Source organism: Thermobia domestica, chromosome 4 (genome assembly GCF_964235325.1).
Source record: "Thermobia domestica chromosome 4, izTheDome1.hap1.1, whole genome shotgun sequence".
Taxonomy (NCBI): Eukaryota; Metazoa; Arthropoda; class Insecta; order Zygentoma; family Lepismatidae; genus Thermobia; species Thermobia domestica.
The window spans coordinates 256,659,094-256,675,344 of record NC_137457.1 but is presented as its reverse complement, the minus strand read 5'-3'; the positions used below and the strand labels follow the sequence as shown (position 1 = coordinate 256,675,344).

Genomic DNA, 16,251 nt, shown 5'->3' with positions numbered 1-16,251 from the left:
CTGTTTGCGTCAGTGCTATACAAAATCTATACTTTATTATGCTATATTATTCATAGCTAGTAGTTATAATTGATTTTGCAAGTTTTATGTTATGCTCTGCATGGCTTGTACGGATTGAGTCAGCAGGCTATGTTAATGTCAACACCGGACCATTAGTGTTGAAATAAGACGCTAAAGTAGTATTTGTGGAACCCCTTAAATCTTTAACACCACTTTTTTCTGTGTAGAAGAGATAATTAAGCTTTCTGGTTGAATAAGGCATATTTTTCGCATTGAATGCTAACAACATCACACGATGGTGAATAGTTGCTAGGATACATGGTAAAGTGCACAACTGAAATTTGTCAACAAATGTTTGTTTCCAATTGGCCGTAACTGAAAAATATGTAAAATGCTTACCTCTGATTGGTCGAATGACCATAGGATATTAAAAATACATTTTTACGAACGATATTTTCTTTTCCTGAAAAGCTTTCCAATAATTAATTCTCAGTGGTTACTCAATATTAAAATATTCTTCTTTCTTTCCTGGTAACATTGACAATAATTAGTCAAATTTGATCAACTTGTCCGTGTAATAGATTTAACACAAGATCACTCATTTTGATTGCAGTTGAGGCAGTGGTAGAGCACTCACTTCTGGTGCATAAGATTTCTAGTTCAACCCTTGCTCGCACTAAGGTTTTATGGTGGACAACCCGTGTGGGGGGTTTCTTGGGATTCTCCGTTTCCTTTCACTTTCTTCATTTCACCATTTAAATCATTCTCATCATGACGTTCCGACCATAATAGTGCGTTTTTCAGACTGTTATTCCCTGTTAAAACACAGATTGTCTTCTCCTTATAAGTACCATTCTGACAGCCTTCCACTATTGTTTTGCTCCCCTATTATCATTCTTTCCTTTCTCTACTTCTTGCTTATTTTGATGTCTTATTTGTCTGCAGGTATCTCAACAGATGTGTTCGTCTATAGGTGTATTTTCCTCTGACTTTGTCCACTTTCCCATTAATCCTTATTTCTTCTTTCCTCTGAGCTTTTCACAATTCTTTACTGTTTGTTGTTTATGATTACCTCTTAAATATCTATAAACATTCATTTGATTAAGGAAATTAAACCCATTCATATGTCAATTTGTGAACTGCAAAGTACAATCAAATGACATTTTATTCTGTGTAAATTTAGAGTTCATGGGGAGTTAGGACCTTCGCAGATTACGCGACTTCGTGTGTTGAAGACACACGACAGCACCCAATTTATCTTTTTAGCAACCAGATACTCATTCTGAAAGATGAACTCAACAGAAGCTTTTGATACAGACGCTTTCATTGCAGAAATTCAGGCACAACCTAGTATACGGATCTCCAGCAGTGATTTCTTTAGCAACAGAATTGAAAAGACGAAAGCATGGAAAAAGTGTGTTGTACATTCCATAGTGGATTCATGGATATGACATCGAAAGAGAAGGACTGTATCGGTAAGTATACTGGATGTTGCCATTTTGTTTTTTCTTACATTTCCCAAAATTTGGTACCAATGAACTGTTTGGTGGAAATTTCAACACAAAAATACATTGTTTATCGTTTCACTTTACTAATTCAAATTAGACTCTAAAAAATAGTACAAATGATCAGACATTCCCAAGTATATTTTACACATTCACAAACTGCGATCCCCAGGCCAATATGTAATTTTATAACATTTCGTTATTTTTTGTATGTTCTGTGTATTAAAACTGCACGAAAATATGAAAAATAATATTTTATAAGCCTGATGCCTACTCAAGGCAGTCCATAATGGCATTTATAAGGAGAGGCCACGAGGCATGAAGGTAATACCTCATGTAGTCAGTGATGGATTTAGCAATATACTGACTAGGTCCCGGACTTAGTCCACGGCTCAAGGGAGACCACCAAGTCCAGGCTACATAGGCCTAGGTACTTCTTATGGATATGCTTGCACTTTGTCGTTAAAGAATATAACAGGTTGTTTAGTACGGCAATTACATACAAACTATATAAAGTGCATTGTTCCTTTGTTCTGGCTAAAAGTGTCACATTCCCGCAACACGTGAAGTAAGATCTAGTGTCTGTCACGTCGCGGGTGTGTGTCGAATATCAGCGACGCGACAACACAGCCTATCGCGCGTCTTCGACACACGAAGTGTCGTAGTCTGCGAAGGGCCTTAGAGTCTCCTTTGGATCTACATCTGTTTTGATGGAAGCCATAAAACTTGCCAATTAGACAGTCTACCTAGTACGTGTTCTCCACAGAAAATAAGAAAAACTTACTACAGAGATGTAAGTGTATCGATATCAACCCCGTAGAACGTAGATATTGGCTTTGGTTGAGGGGACTTTTCTCTGCGTGCTTTTGTTTTGCTTGTAGAAGATGATTGCAATCCTTTTCCCTGGATCGGCTTCTCGTAATCTTGTTTCTGCTTCGACTTTTGCTGAGACTGGTTTCTTTTGTAGGCTGATGACTTCGGTTTCGCATTCTAATTGAAAGGAAAATTCAAGGACAATTTATTATTACTGCAAGTCATAATAATCAAGATTTCAAATATTTATTTAAGAGTACAGACAAAGTAATTACATATCCATTAGTTGAAACAGAGATTCTTCACATTTATTTTACTCATCTCTAAGTGTTCTCTTTCGTCTATTGCATAGATACAAAATTAAAAATTTAATCAAATGTTGTCATTCTAGTTTAAAGTGTCTGTTGTCACTGACACTAGGGCAACAATTATGCGGATATCTACTTCATCCAGAGTAGCAAACAGTGGTATTTATATAGCATCGTTAATATATCAGAGGTAACAAATAAAAGGACTGAGATATGTTGGAGAGTGTAGTCAATGGAATCTAGGGTTGCCCATGAAAATAGACGAAACCAAACCGAACTCTCCGAATGGTAACAGAATGGAATATACTTTCTGAGACGAGAAATCACTTTCACGACAACTTTTCGAGACGAGACAGCCTCAACTCTTCTCTCATAGAGAACCCATATCGTTTGCAAATCTTATGCATCTAATCATTCTATCTCCTACCGAAATTCCATCATCATCATATACGTAGGCTCTTTTTCACTATCTCTTCTAGATAGACATTAAATAGTGTTGGCGTGAGACAGCATCCTTGCCGAACTCCCCTTCCAATTGCACTCGCTTCCGTCAGTTCTTCCCCTATCCTAACACTTACTTGTTGGTTCATGTATAAGTTTCTTATGAGTCTTCTATCTTTCCATTCCAACCCTATCTTTCCCAATTTACGCGGTCAAAAGCCTTTTCTAGATCAATAAATACAACATACACCTCTTTCCCTTTTTCTGTAAATCTTTCACCGATCGCCCTTAATATTCCAGTTGCATCTTTTGCGCCCTTGCCTCTTCTGATCCCGAACTGCTTCTCCTCAACTTCTTCATTTGTTCTTCCATATAACCTTCTGTTCAGTATCGGAGCAGAATTTTAGCTGCATGAGATATGAGACTAATAATTCTATAATCCTCACATCTCTTTGGGTTCGATTTCTTAGCCATCGGTATCATGGTCGTCTTCAGAAAGTCTTTTGGCCACTCTCCTGTTTCATATGTTTCATTTCATAGTCAAAACAATTCTTTCTTTCTTTTCTCCCATATTTTCAATGAATTCGATTGGTATGTTATCTATTCCGGTTGCATTTATATTCCTAAACTCGGATATAGCCTTTTCAAACTCATCCCGAAGAATACTAAATCCTCACATTCTTATTTTCTACTGCCATCGTAATACCCCTTGTTTCCTCTGAAATTCCATAGATTTCACCTCTTTGTACATTTCCTCATATTTCCCAACTCTTTCTAATTCTTCTATGTCCTCGCATCTTCTTTTGTAAAACTCTTCCCTCGCTCTGTCTGTTTCTCTTCGTAATTCATTATATAACTTTCTATACATCTTTCTGCCCTCTTCTGTATCAACCTGTTTCCACGTCTTCCTCTCCCTCATTTGCTGCAACATCTGCCCTGTAACCCATGGTTTCTTAGCCGTTTTGTGTTCCCGGTAACCTACTGTTTCTTCTGCAGCCTGCTGTAAGCAACGTTTAATATGTTCCCACCGTGCGTAACTACCTCCGCCTATCCTTTACTCGTTTGAACATTTTTCTTCGAATTTTTCAACGAAAAGATTTCTTATTTCTCGTTTTTAAACTTTTCAGTATTCAACACTTTGTTGCCTACTTTTCTTCTGTCAAACATAGTGACTTTCAATTTTATATAGTAGATCAGATATGATATCTGCTGTATAGGAATAGTTACAGGAAATCCTTTTGATGTCTGAAGTCTTGAGGTTTGTCTACTGTATTTCTGTCGAATGGTAAGATCTGTCATTTTCACCCTGCGTTGGTTGGGGAGGGCCAGAATTCTTTCTTAACGCTCTTCCCTAAGCTCATCCCCCTTTTTTGTCAATTTTAGTGAATAACTGAAAGGCAATGAAAAATGTTTAAAATTTGGAAACTAAGCAAGATGGTATCTACAAAATGCTATTAAATAAACAACTGTTTCCAAAACTCTTCTTACAGAACTTGAGTGTGCAGTTTATAACGTCAATTGTTGGGCACCCATATGTGTACACTACATGAAAGATCTCGGATATAATTGTTAGTTCATATAATAGTTCGGTAAGTGCCAGTGTACTGCCATTTTCTAACCAATTCTCCATATAAAGAAACGACCGCAAGTCTCGAGGGAGAGAAATGTTAGTATGTGTTAATAATAAATGGGCCAGCAAAGCACAGAATGACCTCGTACGTGAATGTGAAATTGTTTGGGCCGAGGTACGCCTGATCAAAAACACAAATTTGTTTGTCGGGTGTTACTACAGACCACATAGAAACAGTCCTCGATGTTTACTTGAAGCGTGTTACGAATCACTTCTAGATGCCCTGTCACAAGGTGACAAAGTTGTTCTTTTTGATGACTATAACTTAAACCTAGAATGGATCGACAGTAAACATGGAGTAGCATCAGACACGAATGACTCCTTCTTTATGGACTATTTTATTCACGGACTCGACTTGGGACAGTACAATATGTATAACACACGTAAAAACAACAATTTAGATTATATCATCTCAACTTTTCCACCAGAAAGTGTCATTCCATCTAAAAATTTGCTTGTTTCAGACCACGAATCTTTAGAAGTGATCTTCCGTGTTCCCTGTCGTACTCCCTCCCCCAACAGCCAGCAACCCAACTAAAAAAGAAAGTTTCTATCTGACTGGAGGAAGGCTCCCTGGGGCGAAATTTATCAAGCACTATAGGTGTTACCGTGGACACTTTTACTAGAAGGGACGATAGACGAGGCAGTGGATTTCTTCGCCAATGTTCTTCATGTAACAGTAAAGACTTTGTACCGTTCAAAAAATAAAAAAACAACGAAATTTACCACCATTGCACGACGCAGAGACTCGTTACACATTGCGGAATAAGAAAAAGGCTTGGGAACTGTGGCATGCATTTCCAAGCGAATACTTACAAGAATTTTTCTGATATAAAACGTCAAGCAAAACAACTATTGAGAAGCAAATACCTGCACTATATTTCAAAAATTTCAAACACCAGCTTCAACAACCCTAAAGAATTCTGGTCTCTTATCAGATCTAGGTCCGGAACTTCAAGCATACTTCTTGTAATGTATATACAGCAGTGTATCAAGTGCAGAAGATGGCGAAAGAACATATTTTTTTAATGAATTCTTCTCTAACAAATTCTTAAACCAAATACACCACTCACTTATCCCCCTGTTCAATATGTTTGCCCATTCATGTTATCTCATATATCTACCACTCCACCAGAAGTTGAGTCATTTTTATTATTTCTCCGGTCCGAGAGAGCCTCTAGCCCTGACAATATAAGCTCGACCTTTCTGCGTTCCACAGCATCTATTATCTCTTTTTTTCTCTTTCGCTCATTTTTAATAGATATTTCTTAGAAGGCTATTTTCCCTCTTCTTGGAAAACAGCCCGTGTCTCCGGACCGAAAGATTATGTGTCATCCTACAGGCCTATCTCGCTACTCTCAAACATATCCAGCGAGAAAATGATCAAAGACAGACTTTTCAAATACATATTTCCCTATATTAACACAGCCCATCATGGTTTCGTGGCAAATATCTCTTTTCTCACTAACCTCAGTAATCTGCTTAATCACGCCATAAATAGTGTTTCCAATAATGCACAACTTGACACCATCTATTTCGATTTATCTAATGTCTTCGATTCCATCAAACATTCTTATCTAATTTACAAACTCTCCAATAGATTCGGTGTTCTTGGGCCATTCTTATCTTTGTTGAATAGCTACTTACAAAGTCGCACCCAGAGAGTTGTCTTGACGGGATCGATTTGTAACCCTCTACCTGTAACTTCCGGAGTAGCACACTAAAGGCTACTTGGACCACTCCTATTCATACTGTACATGGATGACGTGACTAGTTGCTTCAACTCAAATTCCAGCAGAATCCTATTTTTTGCAGATGACTGCAAAATCTTCAGAGAAGTGAACAGTATAGAAGATTAGGAGCTATTTCAAAACGACATAGACAATTTTTCCTTCTGGTGTAACACATGGCTCCTAAAAGTTAATCCCGATAAGAGTAAATTCATGACAATCTCGCTTAAGAAAAATATTGTACACACTTCATACACCATAAATGGTTTGCCCATTACGAGAGTAAATAGTCATAAGGATCTCGGAGTTACTTTTGACACAAAACTAACTTTTACAGAACATATAAACACTATCACTAAGCACTCGATGCGTCTTCGAAAAATACTACCAGTATATGGGATAAGAAATGAGTGTACCGAGTTTTGTTTTAATAGATTGAATAGATATGAAGGGAAAGATATGTACAGAGCGTGTTGGAATACAACCTTTCCCCTCATACCCTTAGCAATGAGTACGTTTGGCCACCTCTTCATATTTCGGGAGGAGTGTATAGGACCACTTCTTAAAGTTTGGAAATTGCCAAACTTTTAAGAATTTGCTACGGTAGTATAGGACCATGGTATGTGCCTCTGTAAGCTTGAGTGGTCCATCTCGTTCCCTTTCAAGGGTGAAAAATTGCCAAAAATTAAAAATTTGAAGATTTTAAATCTATTTTATCCGCGTTGATAACGGTATATAAGGTTATACTATCATATAATTAAGTACATGGGGTCCATTCTCTTTCATAGGACATGGATACCTTGATAGCCCTATCTTAAATTCGACAGAGAATATACATAGTTCACTCTAAAAGTTGGAAATTTTCCAATAAATTGGTAAATGTTCCTAAGACCCAAATATATACCACTGTAAATTTGCATGGTTCATCTTGTTCACTTTTACGAGTATAGAATTGTCAAAAATTTCCATCTGTGGTATTTTCCATAAGTAGACGCTTTGCTTCTTATATAATTACATACACACTAACTGTTTGCTGAGCAAAATCATATATTTCCATTAAAAATTAAATATGTGTTACAGTTTCACCAACTAACTCTTTGGCTTCATCAGACACTATGTCAGCCCTAGCCACGGTGAGCAGATAGTGGAAACTCTCCTCCTGAGCGCTCACGAACATTCTACGTGCAAATATCGTTGTTCGTGCTTCGTGAATCTTCGGGTTTCGTCCTTAGAGGAGCGGAAGTGTTGTCAACCTTGGCGGTAATCACTAGCTTACCAAATTAAAAAAAAGTATGTATGGTAACTGATTGCCATTTAGTGTATAGTGTTTTTTACAATGTGGTAACCGTTAACTATAGACAACACAAACTTGTAACAGCAATCAAATGATAAACTATGTACGTTCCTTTTCTTCTTTTTTCTTTTCTTTTGTTAAAGAAGGATGTGGTGGAACTAAACCATCGCTTACATTTATAAAAATTTGCTAGTTTGCCCAATGGAAAACCAGTTTTCTCAAGTTCTTAATCCGAGTGAGGGTTTGTTATATTATGTTGTTTCGCTTTTTAGGAAAAGAGATAATCTGTTGATACGAAAAAAAAATACTGTAGCACTTGTTTGTAATCATCTAAGTATTATCTCCAGAAAATTAGCTTATGCATGTATGTGTGTGCGAATAGGCTTAGCAAGGGGTTGGTAGTGGAGATTAGAAGCCACTATTACACTATCAATAGGAAGAATAGTATTTCTTACTCCACTTTTAAAGTTACTTTGATCGCAAAGAATCAAACAAAATATTAAGAGAGCCAAAGAGATTTTCCATTTTTAAGAGTGGCCATTAGTGACTACCATTAGTGTTTTTTTTTTTTTAACAAGGAGTGTCTTTTTAATAAGGAAAAATATATTGTTCCTGGCTGGTTGCTTGCCGGTGGCTTGTTAAAAGTGAAAAAGAATGTTAAATCATATCAACGACTGAAGCTACACGCTTGTCTTTCTTCGATAGTTACTGACTGATTTTGAAAGTCACAATGTTGTAGGCCTACTGTAACAGCGTAAACTCGGAAAGAAACGTTCCAACTGAATGATACGAACAATTATTCCCAATGTCTTGAACATGAAACGTGGGTTACACGGATAACGCTTAAAGTGGGCTGGACTGCACTGGAGTTTCCTTCCGGCAAATTAGTGTTTGGTCAGAACTCAGTTCTTCTGTGTAATTCTCTCTTAACAACATTTGAACATTTCTTTTAGATAATAATAATAACTAACTAACTAACTAACTCTATGGCCTATGGAACCCGAAGGTTCAATGCCGTGTTTACAAAATATTTCTACTAACTTCTGTCCTTAGCCAACTGAATCCAGTTTCTACTCTGTACTCTTATTTCTGCAAGATCCACCTTAATATTGTCTTCCCATCTACGCCTAGGTCTTCCTAGTGGTCTTCTTCCAATTGGGTTTCCAGTTAAAATTATGAAAGCGTTTCTAATTTCTTCCACTCTAGCTACATGGCCTGCCCACCTGAGCCTTCTACACTTAATGACCCTAACAATGTTAGGTGAGCGGTATAAACTATGCAATTCCCCGTTATGAATTTCCTCCAATCCCCATTTTCATCCCTCTTTGGTCCGAATAATACTAATACTACTACTACCACTAATAATAATACCATTATTATTATTATTATTATTATTATTATTATTATTATTATTATTATTATTATTATTTTCAACCTCTCGTCGTTCTGCTATCACTCCAGCAACAAAAGGCGTTTACAACTTAGCAAACGTGAAGTGAATGACAAGTTACAGGCCGAGTGCTAATGTAATACAATGTCACGAATTCTGTAAGCAAGCTAAAGAGGTCTGAAACAATTCGTTTCCGATTTTTGCAGTCGTTTTTACGTCTGTAAGCTGACATGTTTAATATTAGTTTCTTTCTTTCTTTCTTTCTTGTTCATTTGTTAGTTACTTCAACGCTAACTGTAGCCTCTATCATGCGTCTTCCTCGACCAAAAAACGTACCAATTTTATTTCCTGCAGTGTTTTCGCGTCACTGCTTTCGAAATGGGGAGGGGGAGAGCACACCTGCACATTTCACGCTTGCGTCTGCTCAATGCTTCAACATGGTGCGAATTTCTGACCTAGGCTTGCCGTAGGTTTTTTGCCATCATGTGTGGTTGGCAACACTTATGGGATGCAGTGGAAGGGGCGAAGCTAGTGCTCACCTGTTCTTACCTCCGCTCGTGCTCGCTCACGCTCGGCTCCGGGAGCCAATTCATGGACAGGTCTGCACTATGATGTGATACAGGATAACTTATAATCTTATATATATATATATATATATATATATATATATATATATATATATATATATATATATATATATATATATATATATATACAACGGTTGAAACATCTTTCTTCTGATTGGCTCCTGGCAGCAGCAAATCCCCTTCAAGTATACTTATTTGAAAATTCCTATATAGATGCTTTCTATTGTTGCTAATAACACAAAATTACGATTTTAACTAAACTAATTTAAACTAACATTTCATCATCATCATCATAGGTATTCTGCCTTTATTGGCAGGTCACTTGCCACAGCTGTGAAGCTTCCATGCTCCACAGTCCTCCGCTAACCTCTTCGTCTTCGCGTATGATCTTTTTGTTTTAGTATTATCCATTAATTGTAGTCTCCTTCGCCCCTTCCCTTCTTTCCCACCACCATACCTTCTAGGACGTCCCTCATGATACAATCTCTTCTTAGGCAATGTCCCAACCAGTTTCTCTTCCTCTTCCTAATACTATCTAAAAGTGTTCTTTTCTCACCCACCATTTCTAACACTCTCTCATTCGTTTTCCGCTCGAACCAACTAATTCTTTCCATTCTTCTCCACACCCACATTTCGAAGGCTTCCAGTCGATTTTCGTCACCTTTACGTAATGTCCACGTTTCCGCCCCATACAGTACAACACTTCACAAGAAGCATTTTATGAGTCTTTTTCTCAACTCTTTATTCAAGGTCCCACAAAACAGACTTTTCTTCCTCCTAAAGGCTTCGATCGCCATTTCTATCCTTGCTTTTATTTCACGTTCGCACTTCATGTCATTACTAAGAAAGCATGTCATTACTAACATTTAATTAACTTAAACCATTAAGTAAATAATTATATATATATCAGTAGCGAATTTAGGGGACTTCCGGGCTCAAGCCCCCCCCCGAAATCTTACTTACTATAGTAAAGTATATGAAATATCTTGCAGAATTTTCACATTTTCAGGCAATGCCCCCCCGAAAGTTAGCAAAGCCCCACCCGAAACAAAATCGTAAATACCCACTGATATATATATATATATATATATATATATATATATATATATATATATATATATATATATATATATATATACAAATTAATAAATAAACATATAAATGATATATTAATTGATGCACATCTTGTATGTGTGTGTGTATCTAGATGTAATAGTGTTTTTAATGATTATTTCATTTATTAAATCAAATTGTTGAAACAATGGTTTTATAATATAATCTTATTATTAAATAAATTTGGCACTTAAAATTTAAGAAATATACAGTAAATTGGGCACTTGTAGCCAGTAAAATAGGCTTCTGTAACTCAGTTAATACAGTAAAATAGAGATTTATAATTTAAAAACAATAAAATAGGTAATTATAACTCGAGAAATAGACAAGGAAAAACAGCTCTTGTGATCCACGAAATAGACAGTAAATTAGGTACTTATAATTCATGAAATATAGAGTAAAGTAGACACATATAATTCAAGAAATATACAATATCACAGCCACTTATAATTTAAAAATATATAGTAAAACATGCACTTAAAATTTAAAAAATATACAAGAAAATAGACACTTATAATTCAAGAAATATACAATACAGTAGGTTTTTATAATTCAAGAAATAAGAAAAAAGATCTCCAGTTCCTTACCAGAGGGTAGCGTTCCCAAAACTGATGCAACGTTCCCTCTTTGTACTGCCATACTCAGTGGCGTAGGGAAGGGGTGGGCCCGGGGGGCGAGCCCCTCCCCCGAAGGGTTCCGAAAATGTACTTTGGTGTTTTGATGTTTGTAATTTTTTTTTCTCGGAAGAGACAGCAATTGCCTTCCACCTACTCTATTTCAAAACAAAACATCCCACTAAACAGTTTCTAGACAAGCTGAGTTCGCCAACGTCGTCTTTATTCTTTAAAAATGTTTGCATTTTGTGGGGTGGGTATGGAAATCTAGTTTTCCTGAAACCCTTGCTGTTCAAAGGGAAGAAAGGAATGAGAGTGAGGACCTATATGCATATTGTGGCCTTGAAGTTCTACTGTTTAACATAGCAATGACCACATTTTCACGTATCATCTTTGACCCAAAGTATTTACAGACTGAGCCATGCAACGGTTCGTTTCTGATCATAAAAGGAGGTTCCGGAGGGAACGCACATATTTGAGCCCAAGAAATCATTGACCTTGACAAAATTAACAAAACAAGTGACCTTTCTTCGCCTATTTTGAATCACTCACTGAGATTTCTAATGGGATTAACTACTACAAGAAATCTCGATTTAATCAATGACAGTCACTTCTAGCCGCAATTGGCATTAAAGAAAGTGGCGATCAACTGATTTCGATAAACGCTCAGCAGCAGATTTCCTTCATCTACAAGTGGAAAATAATAATGAAATAAAGGAAGGGTAAAAATAAAGATTTTCCTTTGTTGTTTTGGTTTCATTCAGATGAAAAACATTTGAGGAAAATTGTTAACAGGAGAGGATGGAATACAATAGTAAAGACTTGAAGCATGTGACTATTTGGTGTCTTCCTATTCCTGTTCCGCCTTCTAGCTTCCCAGCAATATTTATCAAGATTCCTACCTAATCAAGAGTGTATGCGAAACAGGAATTCCTGTTTTGCCTACTGTTAAGATTAAAGGGATATTTTTGAGTTTGGGATTCTTCTTGGGAATTTTATTTTTAATGTGAATTCAGTTAGGAATATTTCGTAAAATAATTTAATATTAACTAAAACGAATTAATAGTCGCGATTTAAACAACTACAGTACGAATAACAAAGAATACGAACAACAGTCAAAGTAAGTACGTTCACTTTTACCAAAAATCATCCTAGTCAGTTGAAACAAATATTCTGCTTTGATTGGCGTTTCATTTGAATCGAAGCTTTTAATGAGCCACCGGAAATGTAACGTGTGTGCTAGTCTTGTGTTGAACTTCGTGTGTGTCATATAATTAGAATAGAAGAATAGAATATTTTTTCATTGCCATTAAACAACGAATGTTGTAATAGACAGAATCAATAATATACAAAAATCAGATTGTCATAACTCACATTTGTATTCGAATTCATTAAATACTATAAATAACATTATTTATAAGAAATGTTTTATATTGGATTTTGAAACCGACATTACACATTTTTCGAATATACAGTATATTGGTAATACAGTATACAGTTTCACGCCGGTATATTTATAGCTTCTTTGGGTTATATTTAGCCCAACATGTGGGGTATTTAAATCATCTTTGTTTCGTATTATATGAGTGAATATTATTGCGATAACCAATACCATCCTCATTTTCTCTAATGTGCATAAGGCATCTAAAAATGTACAAAGAAGGAACTGTCATGATCTGAATTTTCTTAAAGAATGGTCTACGTCATAGAGTGTCTGGCAAACCTTTTATTGCTCTCATAACTTTCTTCTACCATTGGAAGACAATTTGAGCACCCTATGAATTACCCCGTAATAATATATCGTAGTGTAAATGACAATGAAAGTGAACATAATACACTGTAAGAAGCACGGTTTCAGTAATGGTTGTAATTAGTTTGCGAATTAAAAACAATATTCTAGATAGTCTTTTACATACATTTTCAGCATGTACTTCCCAGTTCAGCTTTGGATCTAGATAGGTTTCCAAAAGTTTTACAGAATGGCATGCATTTGGATCAGCCACGCGATTACCAAGACAAAAATGAATAGCTTCTGCCTTAGATTCCTTGAGATAAAGTTTGTTATACTTTAACCATGTTGCAATAATCATGATGGCATTTCTAACGTTTCGTTATTTTGACTTCCATTAAGGTCTTATTTGTACTTAGAAGTGTTGTGTCGTCAGCATATAAAACAGATTTACAAGGTAGAAAACTTGGGAAGTCATTTATATAGTTAAGAAAATGTAAAGATCCTAACACACTCCCCTGAGCCGCCCCTGACGTTGCATTCTAAAACCTTGACCTTTCATTGGCAATACGGACTGCCAGTCGTCTATTACTAAGAATGGAGTTCATTAATGACAATTCAATTTCCCTGATACTATGATAATATAGCTTTTCCACCAATGAATTGTGTGATACTGTATCAAAAGCTTTGCTCAGATCTAACAGTGTTGCACAGCACAAGTATATAAATTAGGAGCAGGAAAATTCGGTGTACAGAAAATTCGGTGTATGGAAAATTCGGTGTTGAGAATGTTAGGTGTACAGAAAGATTCGTTGTAGTAGGCCGTAGAATTTATTAAAAACTCAACTTTGAGGATAAATGAGCGTATTAGTTTGAAGTTCAAATTTTGTGTAGAACGTACTTTTACTGTCTACTATCATTTTTACTGTTTACTGTCTACTTTATATTGCTTTACATTGAATTGTGTTCCTGAAATTATTTGAATTCTAGATTTCGACGGATTTTAACATTTTATGGCTCTTACATGACGAAACATTTGTTTTTCGATGTCCGTTCGTGTGATTTAGCGAAGCGATCATCGCTACCAATCGACATTTAATTTAAAACTTAAGTTTTTATGCTGTTTTGGAGGATGTCTCCTAGAATTTTCTACTTCCAAAAAAATGTAGGTTACTGGACGGGTAAAGTTGAAAATTGTAGATTTTTCAAAAATGTTCTGGCGATTTTATGTATATTTTATAAATAAATATTTAAATCTAAATTCTTCAAAAATGACATACCTGGTAGTTTATTTATGTTACTCAAAGGTGTAAAAATAAATGCCTCAACTAAAGTATCTACGCCTGATTGGAGAAGTCAATAAGGAGTCAATAGGGTTGCAGTACTTGTTTACTTTAACTTAAGGCAAACAAACTAAAATGTCTGATTGGAGGAGAAGTCAACTATTTGTACAGTAAGGGACACTTCTGGATGGTACACATTTGCCGTAAATTTCCATATGGGTGTACCATCCAGAAGTGTCCCTTACTGTACAACTATTATCTGATAAAACCATCCTGCTTTATATTGCCCTTTCCACTAAGACTTTTTTCATTAATATATTTTTGCATCTTACATATGTATATACAGAGTGATTCTTTCGAAACTCACGGATTTCATTTGGCTCTAGAATTTCTAACTGAAGTCCGATTTTCATGTAGTTTGCTGCAAATCATCAAGGAAGAATGGGATATTTATGGGACTATGTTTACTGGTTTAAATTCATCCGGAGTAATATAAAGCAGACCGCAAAAAAAAAAAAAAAAAAAAAAAAAAAAACAGCAAATATTCGCCATTGTACGTTACAGTTCGAATGAGATATTGGATATTTGAAGCGAAATTGAAGAATACAAATTAAGTGTTAGTGCTAACACACATAAATCACATGTTGAATAGAGATTTCTTGAGTGACTTAGAGTCGGTAACTGACTACTTCCACAACATCCACCAGCGAGATCCGATGTTTCCCTGTCTTCCTCAGAAGCGATCCTGTTTCCTGCAGTTTATTCACTAACGACCATATTATGTTCATGTCTGGGGCAGAACGTGAGGCAAAGTGGTGTTTTTAGTTGTTCCTATAACTATTCTCTGAACTTATAGTTGTAATTATTTTATTTCTGACAAAAAGTGTCAGCTTCATTGTGTGATGAAAAGTAGTTTATAACAATACCCTGCAAAAGACATGAAAGAGGTATTGGACTCAAGGCAAAAAATAAATGTGCTTTTCTTGAAACGGGTAATAACATTTTATTCGTTACATTTTATGGTTTTCGTTTTCACAATATGAAGTGTCGTAAATTATCGTAAGTGGTAATATTCAATATGCGTTACACCGATTCTACCTTACGCCTAAATTTCCGCACACCGAGTTTTCCGTACACCGAATTTTCTTACGCCGAATTTTCCTAGATTCCGCGAAAAGAAACATTTTCTCCTTAGAGTGAAATCTATCTACAACAGATTCCCACAGTACCACTTTCTATTTCTTTTATAGACAGGCTTATAGTTAATAGAGGTTTCAGTAGAGACTTCTCTGTGTATATATCTCTGAATATATTTTAATTATTCTATTTTACTTCTGTAGTAGCAGCACTAATTCACGAACTCTCTGAAAGGACTGACTACAATTTTCCTAATTACAATATATATATATATATATATATATATATATATATATATATATATATATATATAATTATTTATTAATACTATTTTTCCTATAATTACCATGACTGTTTTCGAAGTGCAGTATTCGCGTCACTGAAATGCTCGTATACTTGAAACCGGCTTGCTTTCTCACTATAAGAACACTATATTCTCTATAGAAACAATTTTATTATTGTATTAGAAAAACTTTCAATAATATATGTATACACACAGGGCATTGATGAACTATGCCGAGAAACAATAAGAGATTATTCCTTACATTAAAATAAGAAAATAAGTTCATATGGACCTGTGGGGAAAAGTGCATGGCATCAGAGCTAGGGAATAGGTAATAGGCGCTCTATTTTAAAAACGAAAAACCATGAAAAAGTGGCCCATGTCAGTCTTGTAA

At 35.7% G+C, this 16,251-nt stretch overlaps 1 protein-coding gene across 1 annotated transcript in view; it reads right to left on the bottom strand.

The window, feature by feature from the left end:
- The window catches only part of LOC145684003 (uncharacterized), a 31,154-nt gene extending 15,142 nt beyond the window's left edge, over positions 1 to 16,012 (bottom strand). Inside the window, exons 1-2 of the mRNA XM_081755791.1 lie at positions 15,921 to 16,012; positions 2,290 to 2,495 (exon numbers count right to left, since the gene is read on the bottom strand). Coding sequence (XP_081611917.1) covers positions 2,290 to 2,495; positions 15,921 to 15,923 — 209 coding nt within the window. The 5' untranslated portion in view covers positions 15,924 to 16,012. The remainder of the gene's footprint in view (positions 1 to 2,289; positions 2,496 to 15,920) is intronic.
- Between the last annotated feature and the right edge of the window lie 239 nt (positions 16,013 to 16,251).